We start from the raw sequence: 24,123 nt of genomic DNA on the forward strand, positions 1-24,123 counted from the left end.
AACATACGAAGAACCATCTGAAAATAACTATGTATATATTTATTCAATTGTCTGAAATACCTTATACATATAATCACCGTATTCTGTCTCTTTCTGAAAAATACATCCGTGTTTTCCGCCTTGAATAAGTGAAAATGTTGTTTTGATAAAAGATTTGATGTATTTAAGAAAACATTAAAGACGATGTTTATTAAATATAAAATGAGTAGAATCCGCTTTAGTGAATTCTAAAAATTTTAATTAGTTTTAAATTTTGGTAGTTTTTTGACCTTTTGCATGTATTCCAAAATTTTACGGCTTTATGTTCTTAAATTTGATTGAAAAAATTTCCTAATTAAAATAAAATACGCAAATTTTTCCAAGTACTGTTGCTTAAAATGTTTTGATATTAACAAATGAAATTTGACATTAATGGGTGCATTTTCTATAGATAGAATTCTAACAAAAGATCTTTTTGTGATTTTCAATAGAGATTTGTCTAGCGCGAATCGAGGTTTGTTGATTTTTCTACGCGAGATATTTCTAGTATGAATAGGAACAAAAATAAAACATTCTCCCATCAAGCTGTATTCTTGGCGAATCTCCATTTTTGACGTCAACCCAAAGAGAGTCTCGTTAACGGATGGCACTGTTTGTTTTCGCTTCTGTCGAATGTACTTTCTTGAGAGTAAACTCTTAAGAATTGATGACTAATTGGAATACTGTCACCAAGGTACTGTTGAATTTTGATTATTTGAATACTAACATTGGTTATTAATATGTATTATAGAAGCCACTCTCCGTTCTCTGACCTAAGAGGGCGAAGCAATTTTAGTCGAGGTCTGGATTTAGGTATTACACCGAGAATTCAACGTGTAATTAATTCCAGAAGACCTCATAATGATAGCTGGACTAATTATTATGATTTGGTGACACCTCGTTATACTTCATATACTATTAAAAAACCACAAAGAACGGATTACACAGATTTTTTAGGGCCTGCTTTGCAAAGTCGAACTTTGTTAAAACCAAATTATGTGCCACGATCTCGCCTCGAAAGAGAGAGTGTCGTGTCTCCTCTTGTTAGAGAAAGAAAACTCATTAAATTTCGTGAAATCACAAATGATATCTTAACTGGAGTAAGAAGAAAAATTTCTTGGGATTTGCCTGAGGAAATTGATTCACCTCTTATAAATGAGATGAAAAAAAATGAAGCGGCGGATAACATTAGTGAGCGTATTAAAAGTAGGGAAAATAGTTTATCCAGACGAGGATCACCTACTGTTATGTCAAGAAGATCTTCAGATCAAAGTATCGATCGTATGTCTCGATTACGTCTTAAATCCCCTAGAAATAGTACTGAATTAAACCTTGAAAGAAACGATTTACAATCCATACATATTCCTAGAAAAAAATCCCTTGGCTCATCTCGTCGTATTAAAAAACATAAACCATCAATAGAAAGTATTGACGAAAAAATCTTAAATAGCAGCGCTATTATAAAAGATAAAATGGTTAGAAATAGGCCCCACGAAGAAACGTCATTTGCCCAAACTGTCGAGAGCACTCAGTCAGCAGACTTACCGATTAGACGGCGGCGACGACCTGAAATTACATGCGATAATGAGGGACAGCCACCTGACATTACCAACCATATGCATCGGAAATCGGTTAAATATAAAATTACTGATTCACCTAACCAATGTGTTTCAGAGCAGCTTGCAACCAAAAAACCTTCTGAGATGCCTTTGAAAAGTGACATAAATGAGGCCAAAAATTCTCGGACAAAAGAAGTCCCCAAAAAATACGATAAGCAAAATGAAGAAAAACACCCAAGCGATGTATTGACCAAAACGTCGTTCAAATCTAAAAATGAGGAGAAAAAATTCAATTCTGATTCAAATACTATTCATAATAAGTTATGTAAATCGGAAAAATCAAGCGAAAAAAATGAGCTTTTGAATATAATTAATAAAGATACAGAAACTGTTCCAAATTCCTACATTAAAAACTCCACTGTTCTGAATATTGACAGAAAAAGGACAGATAAAACAGCCGGAAATAATTTGGATTCGAAAGGTAACGATTTAGATAATACTAGTGCCGAAAAAATAAAATCAAGTATTAATAAACCTCTAGAAAAATTAAATTCGGACGTAATTGTAAATAAAGATTTAAACTGCAATGACAATGCAATGATTTCTATTCCAAACCGTGTTAATCAAGAGAATACAAAAATAAAAAACGTAGCTGATCTAAAAGATACTTCAGTGAAACATAATGTTAGTAACGAAATTCGAGAGGATATTAAAATCTTAGAATCCAAACAACCAGTCTCTAAATCTGATTCTGCAAATAAAAATGTTAGTTCTGAAAATGAATCTAATAACATATCCCAGAACTCTAAATGTAATCTTCCTTCTGCAAACTGGGCATCCAAAACAGGCTTTACAGCATCTGACGTATTAGATAAACCAAAAGTTGCCGACAGTAATAAACAATCTGTGGAATGTAATAAAAAGCCCAAAACAACTCATTTTTCAAATGACCAGAAACAAAAAACAAATAATGATGCATTAAAGAATAAAAAATCTGATGATATCGTGATCAAGAATAAACTACCAGAAGTGAAATGTAATTCCAATTTTGAAAAACAATCAAGTAATGAAAAAATAACACCGAAATCCAAAGAATTTTCTCCTAAAGCCATGAATAAAACTAATCTCGATCAAAGTTCGACTGAGAATAACATAAAATCTCTTCGACATGAATCTAATCCTGCATTACTTAAAATGAAAATAAAAAATAATGAGAACACAAGTGAAATCAAAAGCTCAAATTTAAACGATATTCGTAATTCTAGTTTGTTTACACCAACAGATGTTAAGTCGCAAGATATTTTAAAACAGAAAAAAAATATTTCTTTGAGTCAAGATGTCAAAATAATGAGTAAGGATCAAGATGAAATTGTTGTAATTTGTAAATTGCCTCAACCAAAATCTAAATCAAATGAAATCATTTCTTCTATTCAAAGCGAAGTTAATGCTAAAGCAACTGCTTTAGAAAGTTCCGTGGGTGCAATTAATACACAACAACCAATCATTCCAGGAAAAACTATTCAACCTATTGATAAACCTGATAACGTTGAAACGCACATTAAGTTAAAGGAACCTGACTTAGGTCTTGAGGTTAATGTATCTCATACTGTAGTTTTAAAATCAAAGTTTCAAAATGCAAAAACTGTGCAAGCTGAAAAAAATATGAACCATTTAAAAGCTATTCCCGATTTAATACAGAGTACCATAAAAATTAGCAGTGATAACAACCATAAAGATAAAATTAAAAAAAATAAAGATTCAAATAATAATAAGTTATCGGTAGACATCAATTCCAATGAAATTGTCCGAAAAATTATGCCATCTGAGCAGCTTAAAAGTAACGATGAAATTCCTGCGAAAAATAGTTATGAAATTCCTGATCCTTTACCTTATAACAATAATTTAATATCCCAGAAAAAGGAGCAAAATGAAATTATCTTGAATAAAGAAATACAAACTTTAAGTACGAAATCAAAAAGTAATAGTTTGAACTCAGACGCAAAGGTGAATAATTTTAAGTGTAGTAAATTAGAAACAAAATGCAGTGATTTGAAATCTAACTATTTAAAACCTCTCGTACCAATAAGCGACTCGAATTTGAGCAAATCAGAAACTAAAGTCACAAAAAATAAAAATTTATCATCCGAAAAAACAGAAACAAATGATAGAGATTTAGAAGCAAATGAACCAAAAGTTTTAGAGCTAAAAATAGATAAATTGGTGCCTAGCAAATCAACAGTAAAAGATAAAACATTGGAGTGCAGTAAACCAATAATAAAAAACGGAGATTTGGTTACTAGTACATTAAAGACTGTAAAGCCAATGATTAAGTCAAATGATTCAGATTCAAATCAATCAAAAACTGTAGAATCAAAAACCAGTGAGTTAAAATTTGGTAAATTGAAATCTATGCTGCCAAAAGTCAGTGATGTGGAAACCAGTGAATCAAAAACTATGAAAACAGTTGGTGATCTTGAATCAAGTAAATTAATTTCTACAGAGTCTAAACACTCGAGCAATTCAAAACCAAAAAGCAGAGACCCGGAACCAAACAATTTAAAGGCTATTGAGTCAAAATTAAGTGATTCGGAAATTAGTAAATCGAAACCCTTAGGACCAAAAGCCAGCTATGTAAAATCTGAAAAATTAGAAACTGTCGAAATAAAAACTGCCGGAATAGAATCCAGTAAACCAAAAGCTCTAGGAGATTCAGACTCTCGTAAATTAAAAACTGTCGAATCAATAAATGAATTAGAGTTTAGTAATTCTAAAATCATTGATTCAAAAACCAGTGACATGAAATTCAATAAATTAAAAGCTGTAGTACCAAAATTCAGTAATGTGGAAGCCATAAAATCAAAAACTGTGGATACTGCTAGTGATATTGAATCAAGCAAATCAAAAACTGTAGATGCTGCTAGTAATATTGAATCAAGTAAATCAAAAACTGTGGATACTGCTCGTGATATTGAATCAAGTAAATCAAAAACTGTAGATACTGCTAGCAATATTAAATCAAGTAAATTAAAAACTGGGGATACTGCTAATAATATTGAATCAAGTAAATCAAAAACTGTGGATACTGCTCGTGATATTGAATCAAGTAAATCAAAAACTATGGATGCTACTAGTAATATTAAATCAAAAACTGTGGATACTGCTAGTAATATTAAATCAAAAACTGTGGATACTGCTAGTGATATTGATTCAAGTAAATCAAAAACTATGGATACTGCTCGTGATATTAAATCAAGTAAATTAAAAACTGTGAATACTGCTAGTAATATTGAATCAAGTAAATCAAAAACTGTGGATACTGCTCGTGATATTGACTCAAGTAAATCAAAAACTATTGGTCCAAAAGTTGATGATTTGGAATGGTGTAAATTTGAAACTATAGATCCAAAAACTAGTGATTTGGAATCTAATAAATCAAAAACATTGGATCCTAAAAATTGTGACTTAGAATCTAAGAAATCAGAAATAAAAAACAGTTCTTTGGAATCAGGCAAACTAAAGACTCTTGATACGAAAGTATGTTGTTTGGAATTGAGAAAGCTAAATCCTAAAGAATCCTTAGAATTGAGCAAGCCAAATATCAGCAGTGTTAAATCTGAAAAACCAGATACTACAGAAATAAAATCTGTTGGACTAGAATCCAGAGCTGAAGGTTCAGTTCCCTTGAAAATTGCTGAAAAGGGAAATGAAAATAAAGAAGTTCTGAATTCCAGTGATAAACCAAAATTAAAACTTGATAAACGCTCAGTGTGCAGATCAAAAACATCGGAAAACATTAACTCTACTTTTGAAAGTAAAACTTCTGAAATTGAGGAAAAAACTGCCAGAAAACGTTATAGAAAATCATCTACTGTTCCAAATGTTGAAACTTCAGAAAAAATCGTTTCTAAACTAGTTCCATTGGAAAAGAGATGGAAAGATAATTCTGACTGCTCAAAATGTGACTTAAAAACATATAAAGATGCTGATAATAATAGTCAGTTAAGTGAACCTGTTGGCTTATCGGAAGAAAAACAGGTTTCGGTTCAAAATCGCAATTGCAATTCAAATGAAAATAAGACAGGAGAACATAAGCTGTCATTTAAAACTAAGACTTCTGAAGTTATTTTGAAACATTTACCAGAAAAAATTTTAAAAGTGGTTTCAGATGTCAAAGATAAATTTTGTAACGAGGTTTTGAAGAAAGAGGAAACTGTAAAACTTGAACATAAAGTAACGGACACTGATACTCTTAAAACCTCAAACAAAACTGCAAATAAAACTGGTTTGCAAGAAAAACCTAAGGATACTACCGATCTCAAAAATACTAAAAAAACTGAAAAAAGTGCCAAGATAGTTGATGTGAAATCACCAGTTCATAAACGAAAAAAGGATTTACCTCCCATGAGTCCTCGACCAACCCGTTATGGATTGGTTATAGGACATCCAGTCAATTTATATTCCTCATCATCTGATTCTGAATCATGGGATTCAAGCTCTTCAGTATCATCACTTTATGATTCGCCATATGAGGATAATGGTTCGTACATTTTTGCTTTAATTTTTAGTTATTACTTACTGGTTGGTCATTTACTGATTATCTAGTTTATTTGAAGAACATCTTGCGATTATTCTAACAAATTAATTGAACACGTTACATTTATCTTATACAGAAAAAAAAATTTATTATCATAGTAAGAAAGAATTCTTTGTTTGTACAGGAAATTTTAATGAAAAATTTTAAGTATGATAAAATAAAAATTTCCCCTTAAGCTTCAAAAAAGCTAGAAAATCGGTACTTATTAAGATGTTCGTTGTTGAAAGGTTTTACTATCATTAAAATGGAAAACTTGTTTCCTTATGAGGCCACTTTATTGATTTTCATCTGCTTCAGAAGATCAGTTTGTGCAGAAAGTATTAGTTGATGGCATATTTTCAAGACATGCATTCGAAAGATTTCGTCCAGTTCTTAAATTTAGCTCAAATGTCTGAGATAAACATTCACCGAAGAATGTTACAATTAAACGGGGGGAGAAACTATCTCTAAAACTATTTTGATTTAGTTTCTGGTTAAAATCTGTTCCATAACATTACAAAAACTTTTTACTAAATATATATTTAGAAGAAAATGATTCCAAAACAGATTAAATTTTGAGTATGTCTTTTTCAAATTTGTATCAGTGTAAAATTTGTTTGTATCAAACTATTAAGTTTCATTATAATAATTTTTTATAACGTTACTGTACTGCATGTAATACTACATGTCTTTTTTAGTCGCTAGCTTTTCTTTAATCTAGTTTTTATAGCTTTTTAATCTTTTACTTTTTGTATTGACACTTAGAAAAATTTCTTGGCTTTTTTCTAAAAATGTGTTTGAAAAATGTTAAACAATTTGCGAATGCAATACTTACTCAATAAATTGTAAAACATGTCCTGTCTCACCGGAAAAAATGTATTAAAATTCAATAAAGTATACATTAATTATGAAAGTTTAATACTTCGGAATAGGTCATCTTAGTTATTGAAACAATTAAAATCATTATGTTAACCTATTCTGGATGGCATTTCCTGTGTTTTTCTTTGGGGGGAAAACTCAACCTACTTTTGTTCATGTCACTAAGCGAGAAATACTGAAAAAAAACATTTTAGTGACAAAAAAATGAAAAAAATGAAAACCACAATGAAAATAATGGTTAACAAAAACTGTAAAGGCAATAAAAAACAAATTTAAGACAATTAATAAAAGTTTCTTGGAAGTAATTAGCCAATTAAAATGTATGATAAGTGAATACGTTATAAGTTATATTCTTTCACGATTTCAGTTTTTAAGTGTTCCAAAATAAACATTTCCTCAGTCTTTTCAGCTCAAAATTAATAGTGTGTCATTAAATAGTGTGTTAAGGAACATTTTCAGAGCATAATCACTGAGCAATCATTACAGGCAATCTCATCATATTCAAAAGTGATTTTTAAAAATCTAATAATGCAAATTTAACGTCCCTACTATAAACCAGAGACAACCTTGTAAAAATCTCTTCAAGCAGAACCAATTTTAAAAAATACGAAGTTATTTAGGGAAATGGACTTCTTTATTAAAAAAAGAACAATTCTCATATAGGTGTCCAATTTCTTCTGGCTACTTTCTTCGCATTTTGAGCTTTTTCTTAAACACGTCAAAATAAAAAGGATGATATCTCATGAAAATTAATAACAAAAGATTGTTAATAATTGTAAGATAACTTTAGAAATGACCCAAACTAATATAATCTTTGAAATTGTGAACTATTTCACTGGCCGGAGTCTATTGCTTTTTCTTGTTAAAATATTCAAGTAAAATTGCTTATTTTTGAAAGATACATTAGGTTTAAGGTCCTGTGGTCAGTTGCTGAGCAGTTCCATGGTTACAGGGATCTGGAGAAAATTTCCTTTAGATCTAGGTCTAAATTGAGGAAGTGGTCTCACAAATGAGATCCCCTCTGCACAGAATCACGATTGTGATGGCATGTCTTCCTCACGGATATTTTCAGACCGTCGCCAATAGCCCATTGTGCAGCTCTATTGCGACGTAAATAAAGTACCTTCTTTAATAAAAGCTGCGATTTATTGAACAAATTATTTTATTAGATCTGTTTCAATTGAATGAGTGAGAAGAATACAGAATGTGTTGATATTTTCAAATGTTCTGTGTCTTCGATAAAAGGGCAATAATAGTATTTTTGAGTGCAGGGATATTGTTGACGACAAACTTTTGCTTTCTTAATTCTGTTTTTTTTTTCTTAATTCAGAAATCAGAGAACATTATTCTCTTTCAGAATTACGGTAAAATAGGATGATTATGTTCTTTTTTCAAAAAAAATTTCAGAGTAGAATTCTAATTATTTTTTAAAATATACATGCTTTAATATGGTTGGTTATTCAAAATGTTTAAAATGCCAATTTTGAAATAAGTTAAAATATTTTAATGTAAAATCAATAATTGATAGAAAAGTAAAATAATTTCTAAGGAATAATTCTTCCGAAAAGTAGTACATTTAAATTTTTATTTCTTTAACTATTCGATAGATTCCATATAAAACTTGTTATATTTTAACTTAAAATATAAGTAATTAAAAATTACCTTAAACTGTGAATTACTTAAAATACAAATATTTAAAGCCTTTAATTAAACTGAAAAATAAAGTAATTACAAAAATTATTTTACATCGAACTTTCTTAAGAAAATGAAGTTGTACAAAACTTTTTTTAAATTCTCTTAAATAATTTGACATTATTTTGATTCTCTTGAATTTGGATTTATTTAAATTTAAGAGAATCAAAAGAACCAAATACGAAATGCGTGAAAGTAAGCTTTTGACAACTTTACTGAATGGGACCATATATAGTTTCTTAACCAGAAAAAATGAATTAATTGGAAATGATTTAAAAAAAGGAATGCTTTGGTTCTATGTTCCGCAACAATCAGAGCTGGGCATCTTAAACTAAGTGATATAACCAAGATTTTATATTTATTTTAGAAATTTATTATAAACACGTTTAACTTAATAATATCAATTTAATAAATGAAACCCTAGAAAATATTAAAGCATTTCTCCGTTATATTGGAATGACAATTTAAATAATGATCTTGTAAAGTCACTTGCTATTAGTATACCCCGTTACTCTTAAATTCTAAAAGTCCCTTTCCTGAAGAAGTATTTCCTCTCGTGACATGTTTTTGTGAAAAAATTCTTTTATATTCTTCAGTATAAAATTATTAATTGTATTTCGTATTTAATTGCATTTTCTTAATCATAAACGTATTTAACAAATTTTAGCTGTATTTTCAGTTTTCTTTGCTCTAGAAATTTTTTGTTTTTTTCGTTTTTGTTTATTTACTTATTTTTTTACTTCTAACTTAAATGCCGTAAAGCTATCCAAAGTGTGATAAAATTCAAAGCATTTTACGATGTTAGCAATTTAATATAGCAATTGTCTAGTACTGCAGAATTTCTCCCAATTCTTGATCCAGGAGTTCCCTTATCTTCTGGATTGGATTCAAAAGTACTAGGCTGCAGAGTTGAACTTTAGTAGTCGTAAACCCATAAAATTGGGTTAGCTACTCAACGACGGTTATAAAATAAAATAAAGGAACAAGCTGAATACTTGTCGGCTGTTAGTCTCTAATAATTTTCTCAAAAAATCCTCACCAATTCTCGTTGCGCATCTATCCCACCCCCTCTTAAATGGTCATTTTATATACATTTCTAATTAAAGTCATATCTCTGTCACTGTTTACTCTAAATTCATTAACTTTAGACCATTTTATGCTTAAAAATCTATCCTTTGAACTGAGTATTTTTATTTATCAAGAAATTAATATTTTTACGAAAATTTACTAAAATATGAAGAATCGGTTTTAAAGCATAACGAATGACTCTGGGAAACAAAATTTTGCGGGAAATTGAGAACTATTTTCTCCGAACTTCTTGTTTTTATTTTCCTTTCAAATTAGACTCGATAAACAGATCGGATCTTAATTTTTAGAGGAATTGATTCTGGCATGGTTTTGCGCAACAATATCTCCGTTGAAATTTATTTCTTCAACAGTTATGCTATAATATAAAATGTTATTTTAAATGAAATACCTTTTAATCCTGATTGGACATAAGAAACAATAAAAAATGTCATAGCATTTACTTTGTATTATGATTCTATGAAAATTTTATTAAAGTTGGGCTATCAGAAAATAAGTATTTCAATTCTCGCTGGAAATAAGTATGATTTTAATGTCTGTTCGAGGTCAAATGACGTCACATTTATTGAATAAAACATTCCACCGGCTTATCATTTTTTTTTTATCAAAACAGCATTGTTTTGGGAAAATATATTTGAATTAGTCTTTTATAAATTTCAATACATTTTATCCAAGAACATGCAGAGTCAAAGCTCGCGTTTGTTTCAAATTTGACACTGATATATATCATTGACTAAAATTGTTTATTTTAATAATAACAAAACCTTTTTATCAAACTCTGCATACTTTTGAAAATTTTCCCCCGTGATTGTTAAATAAAACAATAAAAAAAATTCAAAATTAAGAAGAAAAAAATTTATTTTTTTTAAATCCGCAAGCCCTTGCTAACAATTTCACTTAATTATTCATTATTATTTAATTTAATAAATGTCAGAAAAGTTTTGAACTGTTAGGTATACATATTTTTACATATTTTTAAATTATACAATTTTCAGTGGCTAAATATTGAATTTGAATTCAAATAGTCGAATGGTAATAAAATTTTAAGAAGTCAAATACTTAAAATTTTATTTTTCAAGAACTAATTGATCGATTGTCTTAAAATTTCGAATTTTTCACTTAAAACTATTGTGATTAAATTAGTGTAATAATTTGTACACCTTGCGATTTAAATTTTTTCGATAATTGGTTAAATAATAAAAATTTAAAAATAACAAAAATCTTTGGATAAATTCGCTTCATTATTAATTCGTTTCATAAGTCCGGGATATTGCGAAATACGCGAAAAAAGGAAATTAACATTAAAGGACAAAAAATTTTAAGTAATCCACCCTCTTTCTTAAGCTTTTAGAACCATATTTTCCATTTTGAGGGAACTCTCCATATTTTGAGTATTAAATCCATCGAAGTTATTCAAAGTACTTTTTTTTTCTTCTGATTTTTTAGATTATCGTTTGCATTAATTAACCAGCACTTATTTTTAATTAATCAGCAAGAGGCCTCGAACCATTATTATCGCATCTTCTTGCGTTCATATTATGCAGTTAAACGAAAAAATTATTAAAGTGTTTCGTTTTTTATTCTACGTTCTGTGCGTTTTTCATAAAATAGTTTTCACCGATAAAATAGTATTTTATTCTGCATAATGAGAATCCATTAAATAAAAAAAAAATTTCTTTTATATTTCATAAATTTCCTAATTTTGATAAGGTAAACCTAAAAGTGCATCAGTACATAAGTCTATCTATACTAATCAGTCAGCATATCTAAGGTTAGGCCCTGCACCCTCATGTTTTAGTACGTGAAAATCGATGCATTGGATCAAAACGTTATTCACTTTTTTTGCGCATTGTTTTTGCGCACAATTCTAACTTATCAAACCACTCATTAAATATTAAGGTTTTCTGTTACTGGTTTTCTTCTCTTCAAGAGGAAAATTTTTGAGCAAACCGATTTGAATTACATAGAGGCAAAGCAATTATTACACAATTAAATCTAATTCGAGGACAGTCATCTTGAAATCCAATAATGTAATTTTTGCCTAGCTTCTGATCAGGTATTTTTAATATCATTTATTTTTGTTACATATTGCAGGATATTTTTACTCTGCAATTTTTGACTGTAATATTTAAATAATTACATGAACCTGTAATTAAAAACCGACGAGAGTAAATCTAATTATATTTCTACACGCTTTCCAAAGACACACAGATGGAACAAAATATTTTTTCAGCCTTTATAGGGCTATTTTTTTCCTTTTTGAGACTGATTCATAAAAAGAAATTCATTTAGCTTATCTAAATTTAGTGTTTTAAGACTTCTCTTTTTTTTGGTGCACTGTAAAAATTTTTGGTGTTTTGTTGTCACCAGTTTTAGAGTTGAGGTACACTAAATATATTTTTATGTACAGAATTGTAGTTATCAGGCAAAAAATTATGTAAAAGAAAGAAAATAACAATTGTTTAAAAGAATATATCACTATAAATGTTTATGATATTTAAACGAAATGTTTTCGCAATGAAGACATTGAATTGATTCTAATGACATGAAAATATGGGTATTCATTAAGCAAGCAAACAAGAAATGATAAATAAAACTAAAAAAGTAAATAAAAAATATACTAAACTAAAAAATTGGTGGCAACTATGCACCAGAAATTTTTACTGTATGGGAAATTTGTGAAGAATTTTGAAGTGAAGAGTGGGAATTTTGTGAAGAATTTTGAAGTGAGGAGTGGGAATTTTGTGAAGAATTTTGAAGTGAGGAGTGGGAATTTTGTGAAGAAATCGGCCATAAACATTTGTGTTCTTATAAATAACTGAATTTATAAATTCTGTCCTTATAATTACGAATAAAGTAGATGAAAAATTATAAAATAAAAAACGTATATTGTTCAAGAGAAAAATAGTGATTGACTTACTAACCTTTAGTATCGCCCCACATTTAGACAAACAATTGGAGTTCTTTTTTTATATATTTTCTGAAGCTATCAGCACAAATCATTGGGGGGGAGGGGGGAAGAACATAAAAATTAGGAAATTTTTTTCACATAAAAGGGTAAGGGATAATATTGCACCCCTTACAGCCCGTTGTTGAAAAGCATTTTTCTTTTTTATTCTATGCGATTGTTTTTCATTTTATTCTATCTTCCATTCCATTCTATTCCAAACTCTATTGTGCTTCGTTGCATGTTATGATAAATTCATATTTCATTTGAATTCTTAAAAAAATTAAAAATATTCAAACTGTAGTTAACATTTTTTTTAATATTAAAGTTAACAAAAGAAGCCGTTTTCTATAGAAAAGCCGAATTTCCTTTTCATCAATATGAAATGATGCTTAAGTTATAGTAAAAAAAATGAGAGTAGCTGTTAATATGCTCTTATTTTTGATAAATTTCTCTGAAAAATATAGATGGAAGCAATATAGTCTTCAAATTTTTTTAAATGACAACATACGCTTAACACTAGAAATACGGAAAATTAGTATATACCTACATTGCCCAAAAGCAGTCAAAATTACTGGATTGTGAATGCGTAAATAAATTTGTTTGAAATAAATTTTTAACATTTTTTATATTATTTACAGTTATATAACAAGTTATTAGTAAATATTAACAATAAAAAAAATTATATGTTGTACAAAAAGTCAGAAAATTCTAAGAAATTGTGTCATTATATAGATCATTTCTTTTCTAATTGAAATTAAAAGCAGTCAAAATGTCTTCCTTTGGCAATCTGGTGTACCTCTTTGTGACTTATCATTGCCTTAAAAAAATCAAATGATTTCATAATATGCATATCGTCATAATCTCTTATACAGTTCCAAAAGATTAGAACTGTAAATACATATGATTTACCATTCATTTGAAAGCCATATAATACAAAATAACGAGAAAAAGTATAACTTGAAAACCTTAGGATAATAAAATTATAGGCCACATATTTAATTAATTTGTCCAGGAGAACGCTTTTATGGAAGAACACAATGATTTTTATATGTAGGCAATCAGATAGTTACGTGCATTATGGTGTTATATATTGAAAATGTCGGATACTTGAAAAGTACCCACCTGGAAGTAATATTAAAGAACACTTTAAATTAAATATGGAAAAAGTTAGGCTTCATCGTCCCTCTCTTTTGATTTTCCATCTGCCACCACTTTTTGACAATGAACGTAATTTTTCGATACCATCTTATAACCCCAAAAGATAGATTAAGCAAGGGGCAAATTGGCTGAGAACTTTTTCCGTATTTGCGTTACACGGAAAACACATTCACCTACTTAAAAGAGTTGGTTGATTCATTGACCTAGCGAGTTGGAAACACGATTACGCAATATTTAAGTTTTATTCATGCACGATTCTTTTCATTATTTATGCGAATCTCAAAATATTTTCAAATTACTTTTTTATTCAATTATATAAAAAGTTTAAAAAAAACTACGTTTAAAAATGCTTAACTTTTTGTTAACATGTGCTTTTATTTACTTGGAAATTAATCCGCAATGATATCTAAATTAGTTATGGCATTAGATTTATAAAATTTGACGCTTGTAAGAAATATTTGTTTCAGTTGTTCACTTACACATCTATAAAATGTTTTTCCTGTAAGCACAAATAATAAAATTTTACAGTCTACCTCGCTTAAAACGAACGTGCAGAGACCGCAATATTTTCTTGTTATAACATAGTCTTTAAAAGAAACGGGTTAATGAAAAACTCATAAATTCTTGCATACTTACTAAATTATAAGTATAATACTTTTATATCGGTACAGTAAAAAAATGAGTTTTGCTTTCCTGTTCTTTGGATGAGACATTGTCTCGTGAGTTCGTCATTTCAGAATGCTAAACGAATTTTTTAAATTAAGAGATTAACTGAAGAAGGAATTAACTGAGCACGTAGAAATTTTTTGAATACTGGTGTTTGCTTATTAAAAGCGAGCTATTAGACTTAGCAATGTAATTTCTTCAAGTCTGGTTCAACTGTATTGAATTTACTCATCGGCTGAAAGCAAACTTTAGTATGAAAGTAATACAAATATTTTTCTTCAGTAATCTTTGAGTTTTATAATTTCATTGTCATTACTATTTATTTAGATATCCTGTTAATTTAAAATCGATTTGCAAGCTTTAGAGAACCCAAAAGGTTAACTTTTCAATTTGATTTAAAAAGAAATTGATAGAATACATGGATCTACTTATATGACTACTCTGAATATGGTTATATTAAAAGTCTTACAATTAACCTGGTCTTGAAATTAAATCCTTGATTGTTCATTTAATTTCCTTATCTTTATTATGAACATTTTAATCTGCTGAAAAGTTTTAAATTTTTGTATGTAGGTTATAAAAAATTTTAAAACATCAAATATTATTCAACGTGCACAATCGAATGAGCTGAATTGATGTTTGAAAATAGTTTTTTGATGGATTAACGTGTCACAAAATATTGTCACGGTTTGAATAATCGTTAAAGGTTTTCTCTATTAGTTGTGAAATGAGAATATTAATAATAAAAGATAGTGTTGCAACAAAAGATCCTGATTTTATAATAAGTCATAAAAACATCTGCAAGTTTATATTCGAAGTTTGAACTTTTCAAAATTTGTACGCTATAAAATAGACAGAAATAGATTCCTATCAGTAGTTTGGTACGACAGTCTAAACTTTTTTAATGTATTTTTGACAATATCCTTCTGAATCCTATCATTTGGCCATTCTTCGGTATAATTTTGTCATTTGAAAATCAGGGTAAAAGAAGGTCCATAAAAGCTTAAGGCGAGAAAAAGAAAGGTCCACTTTATAATTGCTCTCGGGGAGTTTTTTTTCACGTCATTGATTTGTCAAAGCTTAGTAATAATCAAAATGCAACAGATCTAATCGTTATTTTTGTGAAACCATTCTTCCTGTTTTCATTAAGAAGAATGATTTTTTGTATATATACCTTTATGACTTGTTTTACAATCGTAGGTTTTATTGATGATAAATTTGATTCCTTTTAGACTGTTTTATGGCATGATTTAAGCCTTGTTAAGATATGGAGGAAGCTATCAATTGTTTTAAAAGTGTTTATCATTACTTAATAATTTATTTAATAATTAAAAAATTCACAAAAATTTAACTTAATATTTTATTTAGTTTTTTTTATTTTTTAGATACATATTTATACGTAAGTATCCCATTTTCTGTCATTATTTAGCGCTTGGGGAGTTACGGGAGATTTTCGTGGTTTTTCTTCCACATAACGCAAATACGAGTTAGTTCCATCAAAAAGTTTTCCTAGAATTCTAGTTTGCCCAACGCTTGATCAAGCAGTTCCCTTGTCTTCAGGGTTAGGTTCAAAATTAGAAAGCTACGGAGTTGATATCCGTAAGCCCAAAATTTAGCCAGCTGTTCAACGTCAGTTGTAAATGAAAACATACTCAGGGGTGGAGCATCTTTTAACAGAATCATTCGAATTATAAACATTGCTATCTGAATAGTTAGCTCAGCTCTACTTAAAAATACTTTCGACACATCTTTAACTAATTAATTTATATTAATTACATTAATTTATATTTAACTTATTTAATATTTGTCAACTGTTCATTTAACTTTTCTTTATACTTAAAGTAGAGATTTCCGGTCCTACCCTATTTGGGGGACGACCCCTGTTATGTTTCTTGTCCAACTGAGGGTGTCAATTAAGGGATTTCAAAAGATTTTTTTTTTTTTTTTTTGTATGTGGATGGATTATCCCCCTATGATTGGTTTAAAAATATTTTTCCAATGTTTATTGGATGTAAATTTTTTAAGGGATGGATTTTTGAAAGACAGAATTCCTAGAGTTTCGGAGGGAAATGAATCCGGCAGGAAAGTTTACTAAAAGAGGAAAAAAGTGATGTGCGTGTTACCTTTTTAAAAGATATAGTTCATTTCGTGTAATATGAATTTAATACTATTGATTCTTCTAAAATTTAAATAAAAGATGGGGAACCATGTTCGTGGTTTTTATTTTAACCACTTGTAAATTATAACGGTAACAATACTATCTCTTAGTAATTTCTGTTTCACCTGGAAATATGCAAATTAACTTTCGCATGAGTGTGGATCTTTATTTAATTTTAGACAGCAGAATCTCACTTTTTTGGTCTAAATTGTCATGTTTCCAAAGAATCACCCATATACTTTTTTTTTGTTTTTTTTTTTTTTTTTTTTTTTTTTTTTTTTTTTTTTTTTTTTTTNACACTTTGTTTTGTTTTTGTTTTGTTTTTTTTTTTTTTTTGTAAATGCTTGCTTGCCTTTTCTTGATTTTTTTTTCTTTATTTCAGTGCAAAACTCTTTCTAGTACTTTAAATCTGTTTTATTTTTGACAAAATTGGAAATAGAGTTGTATTGTTGATTGAATTTAAAATTTTAGTTTAACACTTTAAATAATATGAACTCTCTTTTGATNAGGTATATATATATATATATATATATATATATATATAAAATTAAAAAAGGGAAAAATTTGATGGAAAACCGAAAAGGTTCTCTCCAAGACGCATTCCTTTACGACAGAGATAGACATTTCAAAGTAAAGAATAATTACCCAAAGATAAAAATCATTCTTTATAATACATCTCTGCATCTAAAAAATTTTTAAAGAAATATTATAATTTCAAATGAGTTTAAGATAAAAGAAGAAAAGCAGAAATTAAACTTACCGATATGAAGTAAAACAAAAATGTGTAAAAATTAGATATAATAATCTAACAGTTAACGAAAATTGCTAAGAAGAAAAAATATTATGAATGTGATTTTAACTTTATCGTATAAAATAATTGGTTACAAATATATAAAGAAAATTTCATTTCAGTGCTGCCATCAATGAAAAAACACTTTAATAACAATAATAATTAGAAAATTTAAGCAACAAAACCCATAGTAGGAAAATAAGTTAATAAAAGCAATAAAAAATATTGTAAAATCATTAAAAAAAGCATTCAAATAGGTAATATTTGTTGAGCTCAACATACAAACATAAACTAAGAATAAATCCTTTTCTCGGCTTTTCTTCTTTGTTAGGGCATTGAAAGAAAAACCATAACTTTATGCTTCATTCATACATTCTTTCATAACAGTCTACACCTATTACCAGCATCCGTTTATAGGTCTTATTCATACTTACTAAAAAAACTGTTCATTACTCTCGACAATTAAACTAAAAATTTAAAATTATGTTACAGGCTACAATTTAGATGTTTTCTTAATAAATTAACTGATTCAGTAGAAAAGGTCATATATCCAAATTATTCTTTTCAGTTGGTTTATGAATAGCTTATCATATTTAGTTCCTTTCTTAAAATTAAATCAGAGCTAATCCTATAATTAGAAAAAATAAATTACTGTTCCAAAAGGTTTAAAATTTTATTAAAATGAAATTGAAGGAATAAATAAGGAAAATGGTTATTAATTAAATCTATCTTAAATTTATCAGTCTCTTTTAAAAGCTCTTCATAATTGCAATTATTCCTGTAAAATCTAAGAATCTTATTGGTAATAACAACAGAAGAAAAACCTTATTGGCTAAGTTAGATTTAAAATCGATACTTTTTTAATTAGAAAATTAAAATCATTATTTTTATCAAAAAGTTTAAATGTAATTTTCCTATCTTCATTAATTTAAAGAATTAAATCTGGAAAACTTGCTGAGAGATTTTAAATATTAGTTTCGTGAAGAATTAATTCACTTGGATAAATTTTCTTAGCTGAATTAGCTTATGTCGTCAAGAATTTTATTAGTTGGAAGGAAAGTAAATTTTTAGAAATCAGAACAGCATAGAGAATCAATATTATTTAAAGATTTTAGTGTTTTTAAAACCTACATACTATTGCTAATATTCCAATTTTGTTTATTATTTTTAGAATGCTTGCTTATTTTATTGTATACTTTTTTTAAGAATATTTTCAAAGAAAATGCCGATTTTTTTCATGTTACTATTTACGTCACTAGCAATAAATCTGAATTGAGTTGGTTTTATGGAATTTTGGATAGCGAAAAGAATAGGAAAATAGTAAATATTTTTTGATTTATTTTTAAGTCTTTTATAGGCGGCATTAATTTTATTAATATCACTGTTGGTGTGGATTTTTTTGTATGTAATACTGCTGTTAAGTTCACTGGAAGGAAGTTGTTTGTAAAAAAGTTTTCAAATAGTAGTAAAATTATTACTACCTTTATCAGCAGTGGAAATACGGAAATTATTTAAATTTTTTTTTAATTTCTTGTTTCAGTTCAGAGTTAAAGTTTAAATCTTTATGAACAATTAATTTGTTTCTTTTCATATTAATTTAAAAATCTTTAATGATATTTTCTTTCTATTCATGAAAACCTTCAATTGGAAAGTTATGTTTGTATGATAATTTTAAAATAAACTCATCAATATTTTTAATATAAATAGAAGTTACTTAAATTTTAGAAGTAGAAATTGGCCTAAATTTGGAACCTAAAGACCAATTTTTTAAGTTTATCATTTTCAATAATATCTAAATCTCCGGTAACAGCATAATTATGGAAAGTATAAAAAAAAGTAGTGCTTTTATATTCATCACACTTAAAGATAATCCGAATGATCTGTAGCTAAATCCCTATAATTACACATTAAACTTTGTATATCTGTAAGTGGGTATGCAATTCAGTTGAAGAGAAAGAAACTTTTCATTTTTATTAACAATTGTGTTCAAGTCAAGTTTAATAGAAATATTATCAGAAAAATCTAAAATTAAATAATCTGGTTTAGATAAATCATTGCATTTATAATTATTTTTATACCGATGTTTGGCTAGGTCTTCAACTAGATTTAAAAGTTTGAAATTTTGTTTTGAAATAAGTCTTATTTTTACTATGGAAATTAAATTTAATCTCTAAAACCTTAGTTTTATTAGATATAATTGCATTAGGTTGATCCTACTATTGATGCCTTCATTAAAAAATTCTTTTAAATCATGTTTAGTTTCATCTTTGGTATTCCCCCTTTTTGCCCTTTTATTATTCTGCTTTTGAAAAAGTTATAAAATATTATAAATACATTTTTAATTATTAATTAATAAAAGATTTAAAAGTGAAATTGCTGCTTAGACCATATGGAAAAATAGATTCATTAATAATATATTTATTTTCATCTTTGAGATGCTTTTTTATTTATATATATATTAAAGAAATAAAATAAGAGTTATTATTAAAGAGGAAATTCATTCTTTCGTTTCATCAATAGAATGATTTTTTTTATTTAAAAATAGTTGCCAAATCCTTCGTCGCAGAAAGAATACCAGGTTTCCTTTTAGTCACGGGTGCAACGAAACTAGATACATAAGTTCACTTTTTAAATTTTACTTTCCATTATTTTTTTCTCTTAAACATCTTACTGGTTCCGGAGAACTCTTATAGTTCTAAGGCAAGTGCCTTACAGAATTTTTGACTGCAGGAGACAGGATATCTCTAAGAAACATGTTTCTTTTAGCAAAGGATCGAAAAATCGTCCGAAAAATATTATTTGATTTCGCCAAAAAGGCTGAGCGCTACACGGGCTCCTTTGGCGATAAAAAGGGATTGCCAAAGGGATAGAAGACACGCAAACTTGAGAAATAAAAGATGAGAAAACTTACTAAAAGACTTTTTTAACTTTAAAATTCGCCTGTTAAAATCCCAAAAATATTTAATTCCGAGCACTTAGCTGGAAAACGGGGGCTCGATTGCAGAGCCGTTTTTATATTTTTAAGGGCCATGGACTTATCTTTATTTGGGGTTCCCTTTATGAGTAATTTTAAAGAAAAAAATATTACTTTTGAATATTTTATTTTAAGAATGTAAAACGATTATACTTCATTATAAAAGGTTTAATACATTTCGTATCAAAACTTTATGGTTTGTAATACTTTATGCGCTTTTTGAGAGACGAAGCCTTCTATCACATCATAAAATCATTGTCCTACAAGACATCATATTCATTGCTCCTGATTGACAAATGACTCATTCTTTCTTACGTCATACTATTTCTTAGTTCATTTTTTATAAATTTTAGTCTGGAGAATGAACTTGCGTTACTACATTTAGTTATCATGAGTGATAAAAAAATTCACAGGGAAATGTCAATGTATGAAAATGCGTCTTCGAGATAGCTGTTTTTTACTATTTTATGCATCTCATCTATTCCCAATTGGTCTAACTTATACTCTTAGGTTAAATAATGCTTGAAATGTTCTAATTCTATCTCTAATTCCTTTTAATTCATACCATTGGCATAAAATCTTCAAAAATTATAACAGTGAAGCATCAATTCCTTGAACTTAAAAAAATTCAAATTTGAAAAGAAAAAAAGCGAACAAATCAGTTATTGGTTTACGTGCTATTGAAAGAGATTTTAATTGACTAATCTGCGTGTCAATTATTGGGAGATAAACTTAAGCTTTAAATATTTCGCTACCTTGTAATATAACATCATCTGCATTTCCATAGTAAAATATCAAGCGAGAAATTCTTGGTGAAGAACGCGTCGTCTTATCTTCATATTTAAAATTAGATAAATTTTCCTTGGAAATGGTTTAATAAGTAAAGTACTTTTCTCTATGTTCACTCACAAAAGCAATCAAGAATTCAATCAATTTGATACTATCATCTAAAGGAAGACCTTTCTTCTGATTGAAGACAACTTGATAACATATCACCATAAAATTCTGTCTACACAATATTTTCCAACTTCTTCAATTTCTTTAGAAGACCAAGTCCATCGAGTCCAGGTTTTAGAAGCTCTTTATTCCTTTCTAAAATTTGAAAACGGCCATAATTTTTCCGTAACTTTTCTGCAGTGCCGTTACTTCGTCGAAATGGGTGGACCACCTAGTATCCGATGGACGCTTTACGACTAGTCCAGATTCTATGCTTTCTTCTTAGGAATTAAACCGATGGGTGGAACTTAAGAGGGAAAAAAGGAGCTAAGTTTCTGCAAAAATTGAAAAAAATCCTCTGGCACGCGTCCCGAGGCTTGTGCACGAATAAGTTAAAGCTCTGGGATATGGTAAAAAAAATTACGTCTTGACATTTCTCTTTTAACCTTGCTTGTAGACCTGAGAACTTGTTGCCATATTTGGTGCATTATCTAATGTTTGCCCTCGACAAACACTAATATTTATGCCTTGGTCACTAGGAAAAGATACAAGATTATCAGATAAGTAATCGCATTTATGCTTTTCAATTGGAATAAAATCCAAAAAGAGTTCTACTGGAATTCCGTCGTTCACATATCAGATAGCAAATGTCAACTAAACTACAAAGGAAATGTTTGGTGTTGAATCAATACTTTCTGAAAAATATTTTGCTTTCTTTAGTTCTACAATTATTTTGTTTTATACACTATATCCCACAATCAATTTAGCTTCGATTCTTTACAAATCGAGGCTAGCAAATAAAATGTACGTCTATCACCCTTATTTCCATGATTTTTTATAAGCCCAGCAAGACAAGGGCCAAGTTTACTCAATAATTCCAAAGTTCCCAACTAATTTCTATTATGCAGTGATCCAATTGTTTAATCGTCGCCACGGAATGCAAGACTTCGTGATTCTAGAAACTTTATTACTAATATTATTATTTTGAATACTTTTTTTCAATAATTCATTTGATTGTTCACCTGATTAGTTAAAACTCTATCTATTAAGTCTATCTATTTCTTGACAAGTAAATCATTGTAGCTTGTTTGTGCACTGACATATTTTCATAGTCCAAAATACAGGCATTCAAATGTTACCAATCGCTTAAGCAACTTTCAGAATTAAATGCATTTACTAGTAGTTACTAAAAAGGTGGCATCAAAAACTTTACGAAATTTAAAAACAAAATGTTATTGAGACTTTACTTTTCGGGGCTACGTCGGAACTCTGGGCTCAGTCCCATTGGGCCTATCCTTAAAAAGGACACTGTTCGGTTGCAGTTACTCAACAACTGAATCGATGTCAGGAAATCAATTTAACAATTTTTAAGAGTTAAAATACAAATGCGGTTAAAATAAATAAAACTAAGAAAACTAAGCTTACGATCGAAAAACTGTGAAACCAATTTGATGAAGTTGAGCTGTAGAAATTTTGACGAAAGTGTGGTGTTGCTGCTTTACATGGAGCAAGCTTTGATTTTCTGTATGTACTTCTTCAAATAAGTCACTGTTTCGTAGTGAACTATTTAAGGTTAAGTGTTTTAAAGTTTTACGAATTATGGAAGTGTTTCTAAGTTGGGAACATACAAGTGTGGACAGAGTCGAACTGGGAGTTTGAGGTCCAGTGGGCACTTGAAAAAATGAAATGTCCCCAATTTTTGGAAATGTTAATAAAGAGTTACTGATATCGCTTAGTAACTTGATTAACCCAAAAATTTCTTAACGTGTTTATTTATTTATTTATTTTTTTTTGCTTAATATTTAAATTCCCTGAAACAAAAATATTTGTCATAAATTTTCTACTTAGAGGTGAATTTCAACTTTTGAGAACTGATACGTGAAAACAATTTTTTGTGAAAAAGTATAGACAATAAAATCAATGATCTTTCAAATCAGCGTAAATTACATTGTTATGAGTGTTATGAAATATTAGAATTTATGTAACTACTTTTCATAACATAACCAATTTGAAATCAACAAAAATCGGTTGATTTAGTTCAACTTATTTCATTATTATGAGATATTGCACCAATTTAGAAACACATTTCTAAAGTTTTAGATGAAAACAGCTTGTTTTCAACTGAAATACAATATCTAGCTGCACTGCATATTAATCATAATCATTGCCAATACATCTATAAGTTCAGGAAAAAGAAGATAAATCTGTGGAACCAAATGAATATTGAGATCCCCAACATATTCCATACAAATTGTCTTCAAATTAGCTGTCTTCTCGTCCCCTGGGCACGATGTGTGAAAAAATTCATAAATAATTGTAAAACATTGTGCTTTTTACATTCAATTTGACCTAAATGCTTTTGAAATTTGATCTAATCTGCTAAGTGATTTTCCAGGGGTCCTAAATTCCGAGATACACAGTGACAACTCCTCAATTTCCTTTCTTAATCTCTTTCCTCTTTGGAAAGACGTTAATTACCCTGACATTGGCCAAAACGAACAAGAAATTTGAATGGAAAGAAAATAATTTATTGCTTTGATTTTTACCGATTTTAAATAAATTTGGTGAAAGATTATAAAATATATAAACTTTTAAGTTTTTTTAAAAAAAAAATTCATTGGTAGAGGTGGAATATCCGATCTATACAGCACACACGCAAAAGTGGCTGCATATGATGTAATTTT

General features: G+C 28.5%; 1 protein-coding gene across 3 annotated transcripts in view; it reads left to right on the plus strand.

Moving 5' to 3' along the window:
• The first annotated feature begins 469 nt into the window (after nucleotides 1–469).
• LOC107436391 (uncharacterized) overlaps nucleotides 470–24,123 on the plus strand; it is a 77,521-nt gene continuing 53,867 nt past the window's right edge. Inside the window, exon 1 of one of the 3 annotated variants that reach the window (XR_011638246.1) lies at nucleotides 470–6,114. Coding sequence is in view for 2 of the 3 variants with exons in the window: in XM_043048386.2 (XP_042904320.1) it covers nucleotides 759–6,114 (5,356 nt within the window). In the remaining variant the exon portion in view is untranslated. The remainder of the gene's footprint in view (nucleotides 6,115–24,123) is intronic. The other 2 variants (XM_043048386.2, XM_043048385.2) reach the window with 2 other exon arrangements.

The sequence above is a fragment of the Parasteatoda tepidariorum genome, chromosome X1, assembly GCF_043381705.1.
Source record: "Parasteatoda tepidariorum isolate YZ-2023 chromosome X1, CAS_Ptep_4.0, whole genome shotgun sequence".
Lineage (NCBI taxonomy): Eukaryota > Metazoa > Arthropoda > Arachnida > Araneae > Theridiidae > Parasteatoda > Parasteatoda tepidariorum.